The sequence below is a fragment of the Ceratotherium simum genome, chromosome 31 (assembly GCF_057802395.1).
Source record: "Ceratotherium simum simum isolate JZ-2026a chromosome 31, ASM5780239v1, whole genome shotgun sequence".
NCBI classification, from domain to species: Eukaryota; Metazoa; Chordata; class Mammalia; order Perissodactyla; family Rhinocerotidae; genus Ceratotherium; species Ceratotherium simum.
The window spans coordinates 17,956,732-17,981,220 of NC_141930.1; the positions used below are offsets into that span (position 1 = coordinate 17,956,732).

A 24,489-nucleotide genomic window follows, 5' to 3' on the forward strand; every position below is an offset into this window, starting at 1 on the left:
GAATATGATTTGGACATTTCAAAATTACTCCACTCCTACCAGCATATGGAAAGTTAAGGCAAATCTCCCACCACCTTTTGAGCATCACAGGTCTAAGTAAAATGAAATATAGACTTTCGAAATCACAAATCATAGCAGTTTCAAAAATTAAACAAAGACAATATAATTATATTCAATCATAATTATCAACTCTAAACTTAAATGGTTCTAAATCAAAGTTTCTCTCTCTTATTCCACATTAACTCCGCCTTGTATAATCTATACATTTAGTAGGTGTCTTTTCCGTGTTGACTAACTACATCTCTCTGGTACATCAGATCCTCCCTCTCCAATTCTTAACAGTCAGCCACTCCCTGCTCAATATTATAGTAGGTCTCAACTGACAGATTTTGTCTTTGAAATTATTTCTCTATTCGGTTTTAGTAGCAAAGAGTTAGTAGTAATCTTAGATGTAAAGAAAAAATCAAAACCAAAATGTAAAAACAAATCTAATAACACTCTAATTTTAAAACAGAGAAATTAGTTTTCATTTTATGTGGAGTCCAACATAATTTTCTATATAAAATTGCTAAGAGTCTTTTCATCAAAATCATGCACTTGGATTTATTTTCCCTCTACCTTTTAATAGTGAACAATATTCAGAATCTTAAAGACATCTCATCTCACCTTCCTGCAGGGCTACAGCCACTCTCTTCACTTTCCCATTGTTCATTTTTACTTCTTGGAACCGGGGGCTGTAGCATTTCAGCAGCTAGTGGATCAGCATCATTCTCTTCTCGACCAATCCATTCACCAATCACTCGGGGTCTCAGAAGAGAAGAATTAAATGCCACTGTTTCCTGAAGAGGAGAGAAGAATGTGTCGCCTTAGATTACTTACTCTTATTAAGAGGACAACAGGGAAATAATTTTATCTAGAGTTTCAACTGCTTTCTCAAATCAAAATGTTCTTTTTTTCTTTCTGAATTGACTTAAAACTTCAGTTCTCTCCATCTCCGCTAGATGACTTACTCGATGTGAGTTGCGCAGATTCCTGAAGGTCACTGTGATAAAGGATCCAGGAGAGAACTCTCTGATTTGGATTTGGAAGGATGCATGTGTGTTCTTAGGAAGGAGGCGCAGGATGAGCATTTGTGAGAGAAGAAAGAGCGTGATCTAAGGCCCACATAGAGAAAGAGCTTGGTGTCGCAAGGAAATGGTAAACAATTTCTCAGGAGGTAACTGAGGGGTGGGTCAGGAAACAAGGACAAGAGAAACAGGGCTGGAAGGGTGCGTTGCCTCCAACTGTGAAGCATTTTGTACTTTTAGGGATCCAGCAGAGGTTCGAAGCAGGGCAATATTAAGTGCCAGTTATGCTATGCTAATTCAAAAAATGTTAAGATGATCTCTTTTCGTAGACTTGGATATGATGCAGCTCTTAAAATTTTTTTTTTTTTTGAGGAAGATCGGCCGTCAGCTAACATCTGCCAATCCTCCTCTTTTTGCCGAGGAAGACTGGCCCTGGGCTAACATCCATGCCCATCTTCCTCCACTTTATATGGGACGCCGCCTCAGCATGGCTTGACAGCAGTGCATCGGTGCGCGCCTGGGATCCGAACTGGCGAACCCTGGGCCACCACAGTGGAGCGCATGCACTTAACCGCTTGTGCCACTGGGCTGGCCCCTTAAAATATTTTAAATATTTAAGTCATTTAATAATTTAAAATGATATGAGAATAGTGAATACATGTAATTGCTATGGATATCTTAGTAAGTGGGAAAAAGGCAGGTTAAAAAGCCATACCTGTTGTATGATCTAATTTTTGTTTAAAAATACACACGGGTGTATATCTATCAATCATGTATTAATCCATTCATGTATTCATTCTCCTCTATTTATTAAGACCTACCGTGCCAGCTACTGTGTGATTTGTTGTGAAAAACAATTGTAAGACCAAAATTTAATAGTTTTATCTGAATAGAGGGACTACAGATAATTTTAATTTCTTCTTTTGGCATTTCTATGTCTTTTCAATATTCTATGATAAATATGTAGTTGCCTTACAACGAGAAAAAAATATATTTTTAAAATATCTTGATCTGAGAGACACAGAGTTTGCTTAAATTGTGTGTAGCTAAATTTTTAGTATTACAAGAGTTTTGAATAATTTCTTAAAAATTTAGAACTGGTCTTCTGAGTCCTTACAATTCTCGAAAATATTATACAAATACATATACAATACAAATACAGTATTACAATATATACAATGTAATATTAATTAATGTATAAATACACACCAAAAGCAACATGTGAAATATGATTAGGACATATTTGATGAACATTTATCCAAGTGATAAGAAGGGACAGAAAGTAGTTGGATATTGATTCCCCAGCCCACATGAAAAGGTAGCAGGTAAATTTTAATAACAATGTCTGCATAACTTATGCAACTAATCTGAATCCTTCTGTATTTATGTTCCTAGAGTCAGGAAATCAAAGCACTATTATGGCTTTCAGCTATGAAATCATGCAATCAAATTAATGTTTTGAAATTACTGGAAAGTCATACTCATTTGCCACAATTTAATATCATTTGAGGTACAAGAATTAAAATTAACAGCAATATTGTTAAATTTGAAACCTATACTTGCTTTTAAAAGCAGATGGAGGCAAACACATGTTTTAGGGAAAAAAAAACATCTATAAACATACAACTTCAGAATCACTTTTGGCCTGTGTGACTTTGAAATGTTACTTATTCTCTGAATTTCATTTTCTCCAACATAAAGTGGAGATGATGGGAATTACAAAACCTACTGTATCAAATGAATTAGTAGAAGCATAGTTAAACCATAGAATTCTGTACACACGCTAGATATAATTAAAGGATGTGGACTGTATTCAAACCACTTCTATATATGTGATATATCTGGGAAAAAATGGTACAGAACTGCAGGAATGGGCGAGTTATGCAAGAACAGATGCTTGGTTGCCAATATGGGCAGAGTAACAGAACAGGGAATTGATGGGGCGGTTTCCATCCCATAAAGTTTTATTTTACAGATAGTATATTTAAAAAGTTGAATAATTAATTCAATGTTATCTCATTTACATAATGGGGCAGAATTGGGCTTAGAGGTTTGTCTTGCTTTAGGCTCAACAGAATTGGGACAAAAGGAAACTGACCATTGTAACAGCAGAAATGAGTGGGTTCAGGCACCGCAAATGGCAAAAGTGAAATAGGATTTAGGGTTGAGTATGATCAAAAAGCTGAGAACTGCAGAGAAGCAGAAATAACTCCTTGGTTGCTTACTGGGAAATTAAATAAAATGCAGATGCCACTGCTGTTGCAAAGCAGAGCACAGAGAGAAGGATAAATGGTTTGATATGCAGCCCACTTAACTCCAGCTGGCCGCAGAGATTTAGTGAGAAATAGCTGACAAGCAAAGCAATACAAACAGGGTCAGAGGAGTCAGAAAGTGAATATTTTACAGGTGGAAAAATGGGACTCTACTATTTTTATTTTGGGGAATGCACAAAGCTCTTTTTATATCTACCCCTTTTAAAAATGTTAAATCTCTTAAAAATCTTGAATATAGTCTATGACTTGTAGTAGATTAAAATAGCAGATTTTTCTTTAGATTATTACTTATATTCGATCAAGCTAAGTAAACATCTTTCCGTAAACCTTTATGAAAGGATTTCAGTGAAGAGAGCAGTTAACACTACATATAACACACCACAGACATCAGTACATGGCAAACGAAATGGTAAAAATGCACATTGAATACAAGTTTTTGAAAATATTTTAAGTACATGGGTAAACAAATCATTTAAAATTTCAGTGCTAAACAATGTAAATCCTAATTATTCCTTAGAAATGTGTAATACATATTCCTTTGCCCTCCTAAGGCTAGAAGTCCCTAGATGTTGAGGTTCTTAAGCAAGTATGCATAAACTTAATAAGAAAAGCATGTCCAGTGAAAAATTCCCCCAGAGGTCACAGATTTGCTTAGTATTTCCTATCAGCAGGAGGCCAACCTATTCTAGTAGTTACCTTAGACAGGCCTACTCTCTCCAACAGCCTGCTTCCAATGGCTAACCCACAATGAGTTCAACTGCTCTGACCAGTGGTTATCAGCACAACATTTGATTATACTCCATGTTATTTGAATATTTTCTCTTCTTAATAAAACACAATGTTCATGGAAGTCGGGGATCATGTCTTAAATTCCTTTGTTTCCTCCATAATAACTAGCACAATTCTGATTTCATAATATAAGAAAAAAAATTTGTGCTGATTGAATTAAAAATAATTCAAAGAATGAAAAACAATGCATATGTGTTGAATTATGAAGTATCTTTATGTCTAACTAAAAATCACATAAATGATTAATGAACAACAGTGAGTAACAAATTTTTAAGCCATTTCAGAAGAAAGTCTACAAGATGATGATTGATTTGGAATAATGAAATATTTCTTATAAACGCTTAAGCTTTTGAGTAAATTATTTTAATCCTGCCAGTTCACAAAAGGAAAAATTTAGAATGCGTTAAGTCAGACATTAAATGTTTGATTTAACACAAAACCACATTAAATATTTGAACTTGTTAATAATCATTCTTAAACTAATCCATATATTGAACTTGAGTTACTTGAGTTACAGATTTAAGAAAGTAATGTAAACAGATAATTAAAAGCTCTTTTCCTACTGGCCCTTCTTCCCTCGCCCCCACCCTGTTTTATTGAGATATGATTAACGTATAACATTGTGTAAGTTTAAGTTGTACAGTGTGATGATTTCATATACATATATAATACGAAATGATTACCACATTAGTTAAGTTAACATATCCATCAGCTCACATAATTACTATTTTGGTTTTTGTGATGAGAACTTTTAAGGTCTACTCTCTTAGCAACCTTCAAGTATACTATATATTATTGTTAACTATAGTCACCATGCTGTGCGTTGGTCCCCAGAAGCTATTCTCTTATAACTGGAAGAAACTATTCATCTTATAACTTGTACCCTTTGACCACTTGCATCCATTTCACCTATGTCCCACACCTGACAACCACCATTCTCTCTCTGTTTCTATGAGTTCGGTTTTTTTAGACTCCACATATAAGTGAGATCATACAGTAATTGTCTTTCTCTGTTTAACTTGTTTCACTTAACATAATGCCCTCAAGGTCCACTTATGCTGTCGCAAATAGTAGGATTTCCTTCTTTTTTATAGCTGAATAACATTCCATTTTGTGTGTGTGTGTGTGTGTGTGTGTGTATCACATTTTCTTTATTGATTCATTCATCGACAGGCACTTAGATTATTTTCATGCCTTGGCTATTGTAAATAAATGCTGCAATGAACATGGAGGTACAGATATCTCTTTGAAATAGTGATTTCATTTCCCTCAAATATATACCCAGAACTGGGATTGCTGGATCATATGGTAGTTTATTTTTAATTTTTTAGGAACCTCCATACTGTTTTCCATAGTGGCTATACCAATTTACATTCCCACTAACAGTGTACAAGAGTTCCCTTTTCTCCACATCCTCACCAGGACTTATTATTTCTTATCTTTTTGATAACAGTCATCCTAACAGGTGTGAGGTGATATCTCATTGTGGTTTTGAATTGCATTTCCCTGATGATTATTGATGCTGAGAACCTTTTCATGTACTTGTTGGCCATTTGTATATCTTTGGAAAAATGTCTATTTAGGTCCTCTGCCCAATTTTTAAAAATCAGATTACCAATGGCCGTCTATATCTGCAGGCTCTGCATCCTTGGTTTCAACCAACCTCGGATCACGTACTATGTTTACAATCCACAGTTGGTTCAATCCGTGGATGCAGAACCTGTGGATACAGAGGGCCGATTAAGAAACTTGAGCATGCACAAACTTTTGGCATTCAAGGGGGGTCCTGGAACCAATCTCCTGCAGATGCCAAGGGACGACTGTATTAGTCTTTTGCTATTGAGTTATACGAGTTTCTCACGTATTTGGGGTATTAACCCCTTATCAGATATAGGATTTGCAAATATTTTCTCCCATTTCATAGGTTGCCTTTTCATTCTTTGATTTTTTTTTTTTACCATGCAGCTTTTTAGTTTGACATAGTTCCACTTATTTTTGCTTTTGTTGCTTGTGCTTTGGGTGCCAAAAAAAAAATCAGGGGCCGGCCCAGTAGTGTAGTGGTTAAGTTCACGTGCTCCGTTTCAGTGGCCCACGGGTTCATGGGTTTGGATCCTGGGTGTGAACCTACACACCGCTCATGAAGCCATGCTGTGGCAGCATCCCACATTCAAAATAGAAAAGGATTGGCACAGATGTTAGCTCAGGGCCAATCTTCATCACACACACACACACAAAAAATCATCGCCAAGACCAGATGTCAAGGAACCTTTTCTTCCAGGAGTTTAACAGTTTCGGGTCTTACATTTAAGTTTTCAATCCATTTTGAACTGATTTTTGTATTTGGTGTGAGAAAAGGGTCCAATTTCATTCTTTCGCATGTGGATACACAGTTTTCCCAACACTATTTATTGAACAGATTGTCCTTTCCCTATCGAGTATTCTTGGTTCCCTTGTCAGATTTTAATTGTCCAAATATGCAAGTATTATTTCTGGATTCTTGATTTTGTTCCATTGGTCTATGTGTCTATTTTTATACCAGTACCATACCATTTTAATTACTACAGCTTTGTAATATAGTTTGAAATCAGGAAATGCGATGCCTCTCGTTTTTTCCTTCTTTCTCAAGATTGGTTTGGCTATTTGGGGTCTTTGTGGTTCCATACAAATTTTAGGATTGTTTTTTTCTATTCCTGTAAAAATGTCAATGCAATTTTGATAGAGATTTCACTGAATCTATAGATGGCTGAAAGTAGTATGGACATTTTAATAATATTCATTCTTCCATTATATTAACATGGGATATCTTTCCATCTATTTGTGCCTTCTTCAATTTCTTTCATCAAAGAAACTGTACAGGCCTTTCAGCTCCTTGGTTAAATTTATTCCTACGTATTTTATTGGTTTTGATGCTATTGTAAATGGAGTTGTTTTCTTTATTTCTTTTTCAGATAGTTCGTTGTTAGTGTACAAAAATGCAACTGATTTTTGTATGTTGATTTTGTATCCTGCAACTTTACTAAATTCATTTATTAGTTCTAACAGTTCATTGGTTGAGGCTTTAGTCTTTCTATACAAGATCATGTCATCTGCAAACAGAGACTATTTTACTTCTTCCTGTCCAGACTGGATTCCTTTTATTTCTTTTTATTGCCTAATTGCTCTGGCTAGTACTTCCAGTACTTTAGTGAATAGGAGTGATGAGAGTGGGCACTCTAGTATTGTTTCTGATCTTAGACGAAAAGCTTTAAACTTTTCACTGTTGAGTATGATGTTAGCTGAGGGTTTGTCATATATGGCCTTTATTGTGTTGAGGTATGTTCCTTCTATACCCAATTTGTTGAGAGTTTTTATCATGAAAGGATGTTAATCTTTGTCAAATACATTTTCTGCATTTATTGAGATGATCATATGATTTTCATCTTTCATTGTATTACTGTGATGCATCACATTTATTGATTTGCCTATGTTGAAGCATCCTTGCATTCCAGGGATAAATCCCACTTGATTGTAATCATGATGTCTGATCATTTCAATGTACTACTGAATTCAGTCTGTTGGCATTTTGCTGAGAATTTTTGCCTATCTATTCATCAGAGATATTGGCCTGTAGTTTTCTTTTCTTGCAATATCCTTATCTGGCTTTGGTATCAGGGTAATGCTGGCCTCATAAAATGAGTTTGAGAGTGTTCCTGCCTCTTCAAACTTTTGGAAGAGTTTGAGAAGGATTGGTGTTAATTCTTTAAATGTTCAGTAGAATTCATCAGTGAAACCATCTGGTCCTGGGTTTTTCTTTGTTGGGAGGTTTTTGATTACTGCTTCAATGTCCTTGCCCATTATTTGTCTGTTCAGATTTCCTATTTCTTCACGATTCAGTCTTATTAGGTTGTGTGTTTCTAGGAATTTATCTAGTTTTTTTCCAGGTTATCCAATTTGTTGGTGTATAATTATTCATAGCAGTTGCTTATGACCCTTTGTACTTCTGTAGTATCAGTTGTAATATCTCCTCTTTCATTTATAATTTTATTTATTTGAGTATTCTCTTTTTTCTTGCTTCGTCTAGCTAAAGGTTTGTGAATTTTGTTTGTCTTTCCAAAAACTGACTCTCAGCTTGATTAATTTTTTCTATTGTTTCCCTATTCTCTATTTCATTTATTTCTGTTCTGATCTTTAGTATTTCCTTCCTTCTGCTAACTTTGTGGGCCTTATCCTTCTGTAGTAATTAGTGTGAACTGCTGAAAGCCAGTACATCAGCAATTGGGAGGAGTATTCAAAGAATTTTGTTTTAGTCTTTAATACATTTACTCTTTAACACACATTTTTCTCAAAAACTTTATATCACATTCTGTGAAAAAACTGAAACAATCTGTATATCACCAGTCATGTTAAAATTGCAATATGAATAATGGAAAAGGAGAATATAACATATTTTTTCAGAACATATTGATGAGGTGCATGTGGCTCTCAGGTTTCAACTTTGAATATATTTTTCATATCAATTACAAATGGAAAGCAATAACATAACACAGTTTCAGTTTATACTACTTTAGATAATTAACTTTGGAAAGTTTATTTAAAAAAAAAAAAAGCCAGGGGCTGGCCCGGTGGTATAGCGGTTAAGTGTGCATGCTCTACTTCAGTGGCCTGGGGTTCGCAGGTTTGGCTTCTGGGCACGTACAGATTCACCGCTTGTCAAGCCATGCTGTGGCAGCGTCCCATATAAAGTAGAGGAAGATGGGCATGGGTGTTAGCCCAGGGCCAATCTTCCTCAGCAAAAAGAGGAGGATTGGCATCAGATGTTAGCTCAGGGCTAATCTTCTTCACACACACACACAAGAAGAGGCCAATCTTAATGATTTGTGTTTACAAACATATATGTAATGAAGATGAGAAATTATTCTCCGCATCTCTTAGCAAAGTAATTTACACAGAGCAGCTAGAGAAAGAAGGAAAAAGGGGAGGTTTGTACCCATTAGAGGGGAAAGACCAACAATAAAACAAATTAGTGAGGTCAGGTATCAGAGAACTCAGATCCTTTTCCTTATGTACTTTGTTTGGAAAGGTTCCCAAAGAATTGAACTACTTTTATTATGTAAACTTAGCATATTGTACATGGGTCTGCTATTCGATTGTTTTAATGCCAACTTTCTCATTCTAACTCATGTCCATTCCATTCTCCTTTGTTCATTTTGTTTGTTGGTTCCCACACTCCCTTCCTTAAAATTATCTCATATCATAAAATTTCACTTCTCTCTCAGACTTCTACTTGCTTATGTTCTTCTTATTATAGTTTCTGCCTAGCCCACAAATATCCCAACTCTAACCATTTGGGTAATTGTTATACTGTTGAATGAAAATAAGATCCATGATAGGAAATCTTCTGTAGACTACCGAAGCCCTGTTAGGATGTCCTGTGGACTAGATAAGCAAATTCTATAGTATCTTTTTTTTTTTTTTTGGGAGGAAGATCAGCCCTGAGCTAACATCCATGCTAATCCTCCTCTTTTTACTGGGGAAGACCGGCTCTGAGCTAACATCTATTGCCAATCCTCCTCCTTTTTTTCCCCCAAAGCCCCAGTAGATAGTTGTATGTCACAGTTGCACATCCTTCTAGTTGCTGTATGTGGGGCTTTAATAAGCATGACTTTAGTGTATGGTATGATGGCGTTATTGGTCCCAGTTGTTCAACCTCCCTGTGTCCATACCCCTTATCATGTGACTTTATAGTTTTTCTTATAAAGGTTGGATATATTGCCCTCCACATGACTTGCTTTAGCCAATAGAGTAGGCAGAAGTTTCTGTGTGTCAGTTATAAGCTTAGGCTTTAAGAGGCCTTACATGTTTCCAGTTGCTCTCTTATGTTTCTGCCGTCTTCATGAGAAAGACATGCCTATGCTAGTCCACCAGTCCCAAAAGGAAGACAGCAAACATTTGTAACAGATCTGATTCACCCAGAGATGAGTCATCTCAGTCTCATCACTTAATGAAAAGGAAGAAACAAACCACCATCATTCACATATATTTTTCTACATAAAAAAATCAAGAGAATTCAGACAAGCCAAGCTTATACCAATTGACAGCAGCCAACCTCCAGACACATGAGAAACTCCAACCAAGATCTGTTGAGCCTATCCAGCCAAGAACCAGCCTAGATCAGCTGAACTCCAAAAAATCAGGAAAAATAAATGTTTATTGGCTCAAGCCTCTGAGTTTTGGAGAAAACTGTTATACAGCTATAGCTAACTGAGACAAATAGATTCTAGAAGTAGAGCGTTGCTTAATAAAAACCTAAAATATACGTCACTGGCTTTAGGATATAGTGGCAGGTGTTGGCTGTAAAAATGGTGAATAAATTATTATATGAGGCTGGAAAAATGGACACCAGTGTTATGTAGTGTTAAACAATTGGTAAAACTATCATCTATGGTAATGTGGTAAGACAGAAAGTGTATCTAATAAACTTTCAAAATTGGGCAAGGAGATTGCCAGGAAAAATTTGTAAACATTACCTACTTGCTTCTAGCTACATATGTTAAGTTTCTTCAAGAAATAGATGAGTGAGGAAAATAAATGGCCAATATGCAAGCAAAATCTAGAGGAAATATTAAGAGTTTGGCTGAGTTTCTCATCTCCAGCCTTTCCAGACAGCTCACGATTTTTAAGATAAATCCTTGTACAAATATTAAAGCCATGGCCCTGCCAGAAAGACAAGACCTCAGGGTAAAGAAGAAATCAATAATGTGGCTATAAGACTCTTTATTAAGATCCCTGAAAAAATTAAGATGGTATCTATTAAGGATGTTGCTTCACAACACCTAAAATATCAGTAATTAATCTAGAGAGAGAGGTGAGAGGCATGACTTGAAAAGAATTGTGGATGTGGTTTTTGGCACAAGAAGGAGAGAGTAATCAAATACATAGGAAAGCCATAAATTATTTGAGACAGTTGAACTAGCAAAAGCACCAGCCTGAAGTAAAGGGTGCTAAGACTATTCAAGATGTAAACAGTCCTTGAGGCCTCCATGTTTCTACAGGAAGGAAGAAAACTGAATAAGTTGCTCAAAGGCATCTTTTCCAATGCCCTCTTCAGAACTGGCCAAAGAGATTAACAAAAAAGAAAGCAAGTTCCAAAGAGTGGCACCACGAGCTGTGGAAAGCAATAGATGGGGACTCTCAGGGAACCAAGTTCCCACTCCCAGGGAACAGAACTGGGGCCTAATAAGGGCCAGCTCCCAACCCCTTGGATGGAAATACCTGATGACATTTGGCCAGCAAGATTCAAGAATTACTATGAAGTGGTAATTTCTATAAACCCCCTTTTTTTCCCCTTTCTAAAAGAAGTGTTTCATGTGGTTATTCTACATCAGTCTCAACACTTAATGCGAAAAAAACTCAAAACTATCATCATTCACATATATTTTTCTACATAGAAAAATCAAGAGAATTAAGAGACAAGTTATAAATTAATAAGAGTTCATCAAATTTACTGAATTTGATGAAATTAGAAAAATAATTTTCATTCCTATATGCCAGCAAGTTTTAAAATGTAACTTATAAAACAGATACCATTTACAATAATAGCCAAAAATACAAGGTACCTAGAAATCAATCTAATAAACATTTGCATGATCGTTTTGAATACAACTATATGACTTGATGGTAAAACATTATAACATTTAAATAAATGGAAAAAGGCCATGTTCATAGATAGAATGACTCAGAAATGTAAAGATGTCAATGCTCTCATACCAATCTAAAATACAATGCAACGCTAAACCCAATGGAATAACAGAAATAAGCAAATAGGCCAATAGAAGAAAATAGAAGCTTTAGAAATGACAGGTGACAGAAGCATGCATATTGATGGACAAATGATGAACTTTTCAATAAATAGTTATAAGAAATTTGTTATCCATATGGGGAAAATACGTTACAACTTCTTACCATATTAAAAAAAAATAATTTCAGGTGGATTAAAGATCTAAATCTTAAAAACAGAACTTTTAGGAGAACATGAAAAACGATATTTTCATGACGTCAAGTAGGAAAGAGTTTCTTAAACAAAATAATATTACAAGTTAATGTTAAAAATTTCTGTTAATAGAAGGTACTATTTAAAAAGTGATGACAAGCCTCAAAATTAGAGAATATATTTGAGATACACATACCCCACAAGAGTTGACATCCAGAATATATAATAAACTCACACAAATTTAAAGCAAAAAAATATTTGGGCAATAAAAATGGATGAAAGAGACCAGCAGGTATTCAATCTTATTAAAAATTATAATATCGCTAATGGAATCCATGAGAAACCATTTTTCATTATAATGTTTGATGGCAGCCAGTGTTAGCAAGGATTGGGAGCAAAAAACATTGTTACAAACTGTTGGTGGAAGTGTAAATTGACACAACCTCTTTACAGAGAAATTCTACATTATCTAGTAAAGTTAAAAATACACATGCCATATTGCTAGATTAATTGAAGTTCAATTAGTTGTGTTTTGCTCTTTTAGTTCAGATATATTTTCATTCTTCAGTTAATTTTGACATGTCCCCTGTCTCTTTTCTGAATCTCAGCTGGTCATGTTGCTTCTTATTTCACTGAGAAAATGAAAGCAATCAGAAGAGAACTTGTCTCATCAGCAAACCCACCAGCTACTAGCTGTCTTGCCTACAGTTACAAAAGATGAATTGTCATTTCTTCTTTTCTAAGGTCTGGCATATAGAAGGTACTTGATGAACATTTGTAGAGTGAATGAAAGAATGACAAAATTTAGGTAATGTATGATTCAACGGTTCAAGAATGCATTATCAACATTATTAGTCATTAGGGAAATGTAAATCAAAACCACAATAAAATATTACTTCACACCCATGAGGACAATTTAAAAGATAACAACAAGTGTTAGCAAGGATGTGGAGAAATTGGAACTCTCACACTTGCTGGGTGGTATGTAAAATGGTGCAGCCACTGTGGGAAACAGTTTGGCAGTTCCTCAAAAAGTTAAACACAGAGTATCCTATGATCCAGCATTTCCATTCCCTATATATATGCGCAAGAGAAATGAAAACATATGTCCACACAAAAATTTATACATGAATGTTAATAGAAACATTATTCATGACAGATGAAAAGTGGAAACAGCTCAAATGTCCACGAATTTATGAATGAACAAACAAAATGTGGTATATCCATACAATAGAATATTATTCAGCAATCAAAACAAAGTACTGATACATGCTACAACATTGACGAACCTTGAAAACATTACGCTAAATGAAAGAAGACAGCCACAAAAGACCACATATTGTCTGACTGCATTTATGTGAAATTTCCAGAATAGGCAAATCTATAGAGATAGAAAGCAACTTAGTGGTTGTCTAGGGCTGACAGGTTAGAGGGAATGGGGAGTGGGTATGCGGTTTCTTTTTGGGGTGATGAAAACGTTCTAAACTTAGGTTGTGGTAATGGTTACACAACTCTGTGAATATACTAAAAATCACTAAACTGTACACTTTAAAAGGGTAGATTTTATTATGTGAATTATAACTCAATAAAGTTTCTAAAATAATGCATTAAATCCATTTTCAGATTTTCCCCTTTTATGGTGGAGTACAGTATATAGTGTAAGGGAAAAGCACTGATTTGAGTCAAACAGCTAAAGAATCAGAAGCCAGCAGTGGAGTATTTATTCCAGCTCTACTGAGTACTAATTCGGAGACCTTCAGTAAATCACTTAATCATTCTAGCCTCAGTTTCCTTATTTGTAAAACAGGAAAAGCATAACCACTTCATTGTATTGGTGCAAGAACTAAATCTAATAACATATCACAAAGCACCTAGCACACCTGCTACCCCTAACACGTGCCCAATACTATCCCTCATCCTTTTCTCCCCTATCTGCTGCACCCTCCTCCCCATAATCCAAAACTTTTTACTCCTTATAATGGAATTTTCCTGCTAATACAAAAGTAGGAAGAAGAGTAAAATAAACCCCTTTGCATCCACACGCATTTTCATCAATTCTCAACTCATGGGTAAACTCACTTCATCCTTATCTCCATCCACATTCCTTCCACATCCCCACTTCCCCGCCCACATCATTTCAAAGCAAATCCCATGCACCGTATCACATCATTTGTAAATAGTCCAGTATGTATCTCTAAAAACTAAGAGCGCTTTTATGGAAACAAATACAACCACCATTATCATACCTAACAATAAGGTAACAATATTCTTTAATATCAACAAATATCTAGTTAGTTTTCAAATTTCTCTGATTATCTCAGGGAAATAATCTCGGTTTGCTTGCACAAGTCAGACTCTAAGCAAGACTCCATATTTTGTGACTGACTGACGCACTTTTATCTCTTTTAATCTATATGTTCTCCTCCTCTGTCTCATTTTGTCTCTTGTAATTTTGTTATTGATCAAAACACCCAAGTTGTTTGTCCTGTGCGTTCCCACAGTCTGGATTTTTCCCATTGCATCCCTGTGACGTGGTTTGAGATGTTCCTCTGCCCCTTGTAATTTTTGTAAATTAGTAGTTAGTTCTGGATAAAGTTTTGTTGTTGTTGTTCTTGTTTTTGCCAATACTGCTTCAGAGAGAATGTTATAGTTTCATCTCAAGGCACATAACATCCCATTGACTCTTCTTTAGTGATGTCGGCAGGACTGATAATTATTGCTTAGATCCATTAATTCACTAGGAACTGCCAAATGGTGATTGTCTAATTTTATAATTCCATATTCATTTATTTGCTGGAATACTTCTGTAAAGAGAAACTTCCCGTCATCAAATATTTGGTTACCCTGAAGTAGGATTTGTATGGGAAAGGCAGATTAAATGTTTAATTCTTTCCCTTTACTTTTACCAGTTTTTGAAAATAACTTTAGTCCCCTAACATCCTCTAAAGATTATTAATTTTTTGGATGAACATATGGATGTTAAAATATTAGATATAATTCGCTGCACTGCAGTTGTTATTCTCACTCATGTTCAAATTTTCTCAACTGTTTCCCATTGGAGACTGTTGAAGTTGGCACCCGAGCTCTTCTGACACAATTCTAGTGGTCTTGCACAGTGCTCTTGCCTTCGGGCATGACAAGATGTACATTGTCTGCTCCTGACCTGGAATCATCCATTATTCCAAGGGACTCTGATTCCTTTTAAAGGAAAATATATTTTAAGACTAGAATCTGGACACTGGGGGTACTCATTGTTTTGGGGTTGGTAATAGTGGAGAGATCTAAGAAATATGCACTTTTTAAATATTTTATTTTGACATGATTCAGGCTTACAGGAAAGTTGAGAAAAGAAAAAAAAAAAGAATTCCCATATACCCTTCACCCAGATTGCCCAAATTTTGTTAATGTCAACATTATTGGGTGACATTTTGCTTTACCATTTTCTCTCTCTCTCATACACAATTTCCCCAGAACTATTTGAAGGTAAGTTGCAGATATGATACACTTTTACTCCTAAACACATCAGGGTATATTTCCTATAAAGAAGGACATTTTCTTATGTGGCCACAGTATAATTATCAAAACCAGTGATTAACATTGATACAATACTAATATACTGATCTTGTTTAAATTTCCCCAATTATTTGACTAATGTTGCTTATGGCAAAAGAAAATCCTGGGTACATGTGGCATTCAATTGTCATTTTTTTTTTATCTCCTTTAATGTGGAAAAGTTTTAAGTCTTTGACATTCATGACCTTAATGTTTTTTAAAAATATGGGCCCGTTATTTTTTAAGAGGTCCCTCAATTTGTGTTTTCCCAATGTTTCCTCACGATTATGTTCAAGTCATGCAGTTTTGGCAAAAATAACACAGAAGTGACGTATTTCTTTCATATCAAAAGTCACATGATGTTGATTTGCCCCATCGCTAGCGATGTTAACCTTGATCACTTGGTTAAGGTGGTGCCTTCCACGTTTCTCATTGTAAAGTTGCTACTTTTCTCTTGTTAATTATCAAGTATCCTCTGGGGAGTAACTTTGAGACTGTAGATATCGTGTAATTCATCAAGATTTCACCCACTGATTTTAACATCCTTTGCTGACCCTTGCCTGCCTCTATTACTATGATGGTTGCCAACTTGTGATTTTCTAATTTCACCATTCCTTCTAAATTCACTTGTTCATACTCTACTGTGAGAAAGAGCTTCTTCTTACCTCCATTTCTGTATATATGCATCTGTATGTATGTGAGTATTTCAGTATGGACTTATGAAGTATTATTTTATTCAATGAACTACAATACATTACTATCAATATTTATTTTTAGGCTTTAATGTTCCCAGTAGGAGACCCCACAAGCAAGTTCCAGTGTCCTTTTGACATGTCCCATCATTCTTTGATTGCATCTTTATTTTCTGGCACTAAAACACATTCCAGCTCAACCTGTACTTTCTTAGCTGCAGCCCTAGCTTTGGCCATTTCTCCAAAGAGCCCTAGTACCTTTTAATAGAGAATGATGTTTAGAAAACAATATCTGGGCTCTAGTTGTGCTCATTGCCAGTAGAGTGTTTTTTATCTTTTAAAATAAAAAATATTATGAGTTCTTAACGATACTCCCACTTCAAAACAGGACTACAGGATTTTTACTTAAATATATTGATCTTACATCTGTATTTCCTTTCCCCTATGCCAACAATTCCGGTTCTTCAAGATATCAACATAATCACTTCTTTGCTATATCACACAAAGCATACACAATAGTCTCTTTATAATAATATTAACATTATCATTACTGACACAATTACTGAAAACAGTTTAAAAGCATGCTGCTGTTCCCTCTGTCCTTAGGGTATATCCCCCCAGAGAACCATCAAATCACTGTGTTTATAATGGTTTGGATTAATTCATCTCAGTGTGTTTACGCTAGCAACCTGAAATACAGTTGCACTCATTTGTTTCATTTTGCTTTCGATTATTAAAAATTACTGTTTTAAGATTTAACTTGTTTTAAAATTATATGAAGTATTTGAATGGTTCCAAAGTCATATATTCAGGGTTCTAAGAAGTCAAGCTCCTATCCCTATCCTCTACCTATCCTTATCCTCTACCTTTCCTCACTCCTACTCTCCATGCCTTCCCTTCTCCCATAGGCAACTTTTAAAAAACAACTGTGTGTGTGTGTTTTACAGATGACAGGTTTTGCTATCGTTCTTTTGGCTTTCATATAAGCAAATATGTATCTATATTTTCATTACACTCACTCAGATAAATGGTAGCACACTATAAACACATTTCCTCTCCTTGCCCTTTTCATTTAGCAATATATCCTGGGGATCACTCTGTAGTCTCTGTAGGGATATTTTCTCATTTTTATAGCTATAGAGTACTCTATTGTGTGAATGTATTATAATTTATCCAGTATTCTTTTTTCAATGGACATTTAGTTGTTTCTACTCTTTTGCTGTTAAAATAGCACAACCATGTATAGTCACATGCATAGGTCTTTTCATATTTTTGCCAGAGTGTCCTTGGAATACACTCATAGAAGTAGGATCATTTGATCAAAGAATAATTGCACATATAACCTTTCAGATATTGAAAACTTCCCCTCCATAGTGTTTGTACCATTTTACATTCCCACCAGCAATGTGTGAAAGTGCCTGTTTTTCCAGAACCTTGCCAACAGAGTATTTTAACAAACTTAGGGATTATTGTAAATCTGCTAGGTAAGCAGTGGTGTTGAATTTGCATTTCTCTGATTTTGAACAAGGCTGAGCATCTTTTCATATAATTAAGAAGCATTTTCATTTTTTTTCTGTGAACAATCTGCTCATATGGTTCCTTTCTAGTGGAATTTAGGTCTTTTATTTTCCATTTTTAGAAGCACCCTATAGTTAGGGTTACTAAAACTTTGTCTGTGATGTAAACTGCAAACATTTTTCCTTGATTGTCATTTTCCACGTTTCATTTTTGAGAGTCAAGTTTTTAAGACAAAACATGGACAACAATCACACTAGCTGTCTCTCTTAATAGCAGTACTGTTATCTGCTATAAATCAAACATATGACAAACCCAGCATAGAAAGCAGTTTTATGGATTTTCCTCTATTGCCCAAAATATCATGTAATGCACACGTAGGTCACATGCGGGGGGGCAAGAGCTTCTGGAACATAGAAGCAAGACAAAAGGATCATAACAATTTAAGTATGTCCTACTAGATATAAGAAATCCCGTAACCATTCTCCAAATAGTGACAAAAAAGGAATAGAATTCAGACTTGTTTGCCTATGGGGAAATTAATAGAAATGGAAAGTGAATAGCAAAACAAAGTTATCTGGTGGAAAAAAACATCTCACTTTAAAGGAGTTAAGATTTCAGCCCTTCCATTGGTATACTCAGGGAGGCAACCATCAAGTGGCTGGAAAGGCCATGGCATGTTATGTCTGCCCCAGAGAATCTGAAATAATATAAAATAGGCTCTCTTGGAGCTTCTTAGCTTTTTAGTGAGGCAAGATAACAGACTGGTTAAGAAAATGGGCTTTGGAGTTAAATTTGTACTCAAATCTAGTTCAGCAGTATATTATCTATATCTGTAAGTTTGCGCAAATTACAAGTCGGTGGGCTTCAATTGTCCTGTGAGTAAAATGGAGATAATGAGAGCTTTCTCACAGGGCTGCTGTGAATAGTAGCGAGAAAGTGTACTGAAAGTGCTTGTCACAGCGTCTGTCACACTATATGCTCGATAAACACAACCTATCACTACCTGCCTGGTTAGTTTTTCACATGCTTTCATATATATTTAACTTCCACATTGAAACATTATTTGTGAGCATAAACACTACACTATCTAATCTCTTTCTAGATTACTATCACAGTAGAACAAATTAGAGGTCCTAATATTATAAAATAACCCAAAGAAAATGTCTTGATAGTGGGAAAAATGGTAAAAGGCCACAAAAGGTAGAACAACTAGATTAGGTAAATAAAACATCTTTAGTCCTGGCTGGTTATTTACTCAACAACTATTTACCAAAGGCTTAGTGCAGGCTTAGTAGGCACTGTGAACAAAGAGTTTCTAATAAAAATAGCAATTATTAATTGAGTGATTATTCTGCAGCGGACACTATATTAGGAAATGTACTGGCACAACCCACTGGAGAGGATGAGAGTATAGACACTGGAGTATAGACTGTCTGGGTTGGACTTCTAGTACTTCCATTTTCTATGGGACCAAGGGGAACTTACAAAAATCTATTCTTTCGTCTATTAGACTAGTGAATAACAGTAACTGTATCATAAATATGATGTATTTGTCAAGAGAATGGACTCTGGAATTAATTTTCCTGGGTATATGTTTCACTTCTACTTTCTATTTATATAACTTCTGGTAAGTTTATTAACCTCTCTGCATCCCAATTTTGTCACCTGTCAAATGGGAATAATAGTCTCTACTTCACAGGGTATTAGTAAATATGAAATGCGATAATGCAGGTAAATAACTTAGAACACTGCCTGGCATGTAGTAAGTTCTCAATAAATGTTAGCTATTTTTTCATTAGGATAAAATGGCATAATCTGTAAGAAATGCTTTCCCCCAAGGTCTACAATATACTATGCATGAAATAGTTCATTATTATTATATCTATTATTATTATTATATCTATCTAAAGATTCATGGACTAGTCACTCAAACTCACTATCATTTAATAGGTAACGAGAGCTAGTTAAAGAGAACAGTCTCATGAGCTGTCTAAAAGATATGCAGACTTTCTGTAACTCTAGATACGCTGAAATGTATCTTTTACTTCAGCCAGAACATCAGAGAGCCTGTCCTGTACCTCCCTCAGTATTGAGATTTCCCGTGGAATTGTAACTGAACTTGGCTTTTGCATTATGTTATCTCCCTAGGTCAGCAGACATTATTCAAAGAACTCCTATGAAACTAATGATTTTATTTACTGTAAGAATATATTTTTTTAAATTGTGGTAAAAAAAAATACACGTAACATAAAATGTACCCTCTTAACCATTTTTAAGTATATAGTTCAGTAATGTTAAGTACATCTAGACGACCAATCTCTGTGCAAACCAATGTTGAGCAGACCTCTTTCATCTTGCAAAAGAGAAAACCTATACTCATGGAACAACTCCCATCTCCCCCTCCCCCCGGATTCTGGCAATCATCATTCTACTTTCTGTGTCCGTGAATTTGACTACTTTAGATACTTCATATAAGTGGAATCAGACACTACATGTCTTTTTGTGACTGGCTTTTTTCACTTAGCATAATGTCCTCAACGTTCATCCATGTTGTAGCATGTGACAGGATTTCCTTCTTTCTTAAGGTCGAATAATATTCTATTGTATGTATATATACATTTTGTTTATTCATCCATCAATGGACGCTTGGATTGCTTCTACCTTTTGACTATTGTGAATAATGCTACAATGAACACAGGTATGCAAATATCTCTTTGAGATCCTGCTTTCAATTCTTTTGGATATATGTACCCAGAAGTAGGATTGCTGGATCATTTGGTAATTTTACTTTTAATGTTTTTAAGAACTGCCATACTGTTTTCCATAGTGACTGCATCATTTTACATTCCCACCAACAGTGAGCAAGGGTTCCAATTTCTCCACACCCACACCACACTTGTTATTTTCTGCTTTTTTGAAATTAGCCATCCTAATGGGTTTGAAGTGGTATTTCACTGTGGTTTTGCTTTACATTTCTCTAATGATTTGTGATGTTGAGCATCTTTTCATATGCTTGCTGGCCATTTATACATCATTTTTGGAGAAATGTCTATTAAAGTCCTTTTCCCATGTTTTAATCAGGTTATTTATTTTGCTGTTGCTGAGTTGTGTGAGTTCTTTATATATTCTGCATATTAACCTCTTATCAGATATATGATTTGCAAATATTTCTCATATTCTGAAGTTGCCTTTTTACTCTGTTGATTGTGTCCTTTGGTGCAGAGAAGTATAAGAATATTTTTTAGGATATTATTAATACATTATACAGTATCTACTTCATGAGGATAAATGGAAGACATTTTTCTTTGGATGCAGTAGCAGAAATAACTGGTTTTCCTGTGAACAACTGGTTTGCTATGATCCTACGGAAGGTGATGACCCAAGTGACAAAAAGCTCAATTGTGGCTCAATTGGAGCAAAGATATCAAACCTCAAGACTGCATTTTGTGCAGGGGATTCATATCGTTCTGATGCTCTGTTCCTTCTGAAATGATTTTCCCAAGTATTTCTTTTTTTTTTAATTTTATTTATTTATTTATTTTTCCCCCAAAGCCCCAGTAGATAGTTGTATGTCATAGCTGCACATCCTTCTAGTTGCTGTATGTGGGACGTGGCCTCAGCATGGCCAGAGAAGCGGTACGCGCCCGGGATCCAAACCTGGGCCGCCAGCAGCAGAGCGCGCGCACCCAACTGCTAAGCCACGGGGCCGGCCCCCCAAGTATTTCTTTAAAATGTTTTATATTTTTGATATTTTAGCAATCTACCTAAAATTATTTTTGAGTGGGAGAGTAATTGATGTTGTTTTTAATAGTTACTAAAACCATTACATTTCACAGAGAAGAAAACTAAAGCTAAGCATCTATAAATCACCTCCTAAAGTTCACACAGTTAGTAAAGGGCAGGAATCAAGATTCAATCCAAGGCCTATCTGTGGATTCTTCCAGAATACCAGGCTACATCTTCAAGCAATGAACAAAGATTCCTACAATATGAGACAAGAATTGTCATTTGTGATGTGGCTGCTGTGTTCTCTAAGAGCTCACAGGAGGCGAGGTCACTTTCTGCAAGAGTGATCAGGGAAGGCTGGAGCTTGAAGGACGGAAAACAGTTGGAGAGAGAGGAGGGAATGACGATGAGCAAAAATGTGGAAATACACAAAAAATACGACCTGGAAATATTGTAGTCTGCCTGCTTTACACTGTTCCTTGTTGAGCACAGCACAGACTCTGAATGGAGAAAACGAGGGAAATAAAGCACAAGATATAGATTTAAGAGACAAAAATGGAGACTGTTAATTCTAGTCTTAGAAATCTGGACTTAATTTGGTAAGTAGTAGGGAGTCATGGAAAAATTTTTAGCAGGATTCCCTAGGTAGGATTCCCTAGAACCAGAGGCTGAAAAAGTGATATATTGAAGGGGGTCTCTTCAGTGAAACTGGTACGAGAGAGAAGGAAGCGGGAGAAGGTGGGGGAAGAAGCGAGGCAAAGATACAGGTTCAGCTAAAGTCTACGCTCAGCCTGATCCCATAGGGAGCTCTGGAATGTGAACAACAACTCAGAGCCTTACGTCCCTCAGTCATTGGCTGAGGGCCAACCCAGGCATCTCTTGGCAGGATGGCTCCCATCGGGTTGAAGCAATCCTCAGGAGAAGGGTGAGTCCATAACCACCCTTCACTCACAGCAGTTGAAGGATGGGTCGCACTGTCCTAGTGAAGGGTGACTGAGCAGGCACCAGCCACATCTACTACATGGCATTTTGAAGGATGAACTGGAATGGTAGGGGTCTGAAGAATTAGACACAGATATGAAAGGCAATACCATCTGAACTTTTGGATAGTGGCTACGTAGGCAAAATAATGGCTTCCCAAAGATGTCCATGTCCCAATCCCCAAACCTCTGAATATGTTCCACTGCATAGCAAAAGGGACTTTGCATGATTAAGGTTAAATATGTTAAAATGACGTTATCCAGATTAGCCAGGTGGCCCCAAACCAATCACGTGATTCCATAAAAGTAGAGAGCTTTTCCTAGCTGCAGTTAGACAGAGATGAGATGTTGCTGGTTTTGCAGATGTAGAAAAGGGGCCATGCCCCAAGGATGCAGCAGCCTCTAGAAGCTGGAAGGGCAAGGAAAGAGATGTCCTCTAGAACTTCAGAAAGGAGTGCAGCCCTTGACACCTTGATTTTAGCCCAGGGAGACTCATGTTAAACTTCTTAACTACAAAAATATAAGATAATAAATTTGTGTTGTTTTAAGTTGTTACAGCAGCAACAAAAAACCAATTCAGGGACTAAAGAAAGGGAAAAGAAAAGATTAAGGAATAAGAAATTGATAGAATTCCCACAATTTTTTTTAAAAACCTTAAAAATAACATTAGTCTCTGGTTTATTTTATTTTCCCATTTTAAGTAGAATTCATAATTTTTAGTACCTTTATCAGAATTCATAAAATAACTTTAAAAGTCACAGAAAAAGTAACCTCAATGAAATTATAATTTAATTATAATGTGACAGTAAAAGATCAAGTTAAGAAAAATAGATCTTTAGTGAACCCTCAAAACTGTTAATGGAAGATTAAAAGGAAGAAGCTCTATTGATTTTTATTATTAGTTTAAAGGTGTCAGGTCAACACAAATTGTTAATCATTCTGTTGGACTGTTTTTTTAAGTACCTGCCTGAGAGTCACATTTTCTTGAGGAAAATGCAGGACTGTGAGCTTCACGGTCAGCAGAGGGCACCATGGGGCAGGCTCTCCCTCATCCAAGGATGCTTTCCAGGCAGGCAAAGGATCGTGACTATGGTTCTGGAAGCCTGTGTTTCCTTTGTAATATCTGGTACTCTTGAAAATCAGGTGTGAGAGCGGGAACAAGTTTTTTGCACTGAAATAAATATTTCTTTCAATATAAGCTTATTTATGAAAATTGTTGACATCTTCCTCAATAAAAAAGAAAAATAATAACTGTGCAATAAATTTCAGCAATTTTCATGAAGTCTTCAAAAACAGGAATATTAGGTAAGTAATGAAAATCAGCAGTGTCGTGCAACTTAGTTAAATGGAAACTCCCCAGAGCTAGTGCTTAGAAGAGAGGGGGTGAGAGGGGGGAAGATGTGTCCTGAGGATGATATTTAACCAAGTGTCCAGGCATCCACGATTATATCCAGTGAGGATGAAATCCATCTTCAGTTCAAAGAACAATTAGTACATTCTTCAGCTCACCAAAAAAGGTGTAGACACCAAGCTGGCTGCAAATCAGAGCCCAGAAAAAAGAGAAGGACAAGGGCCAAGTAGAGTCACACAAGCCAATTTATGGCTCAGGCAGCCAGGGCTTTGCAGAATATATTGGAAGGAGCAAATGAACCTAGAAATAGTGATGATTATGTCTTTGCATTTCAAAGGAATATAGAATATAACTGCAAGAGCAGGGATCTTGAATTCCTGCAAATTGTAAGGAAGGTCACGGTATAAGAAGGGGACTAACTGAAGCAAAGACCATGAGGGACACACAGAGGGGAACTAGAAAGGCAGGACAAAGCCGGGAGACCACATCTGCCACTTATTCTACCTGCTATTCTATACAGACACCATCTAGCTTTGCATGGAGATAGCACAGATAGAAATGAAAATAATTTT

The 24,489-nt window shown here is 35.9% G+C and overlaps 1 protein-coding gene across 9 annotated transcripts in view; it reads right to left on the reverse strand.

Moving 5' to 3' along the window:
• Positions 1-24,489, reverse strand: part of C31H8orf34 (chromosome 31 C8orf34 homolog) — a 392,833-nt gene that overhangs the window by 255,746 nt on the left and 112,598 nt on the right. For all 9 annotated transcript variants that reach the window (XM_087420473.1, XM_087420472.1, XM_087420471.1 and 6 more), the window contains one exon: positions 667-839. In XM_087420473.1, coding sequence (XP_087276599.1) covers positions 667-839 — 173 coding nt within the window. The remainder of the gene's footprint in view (positions 1-666; positions 840-24,489) is intronic.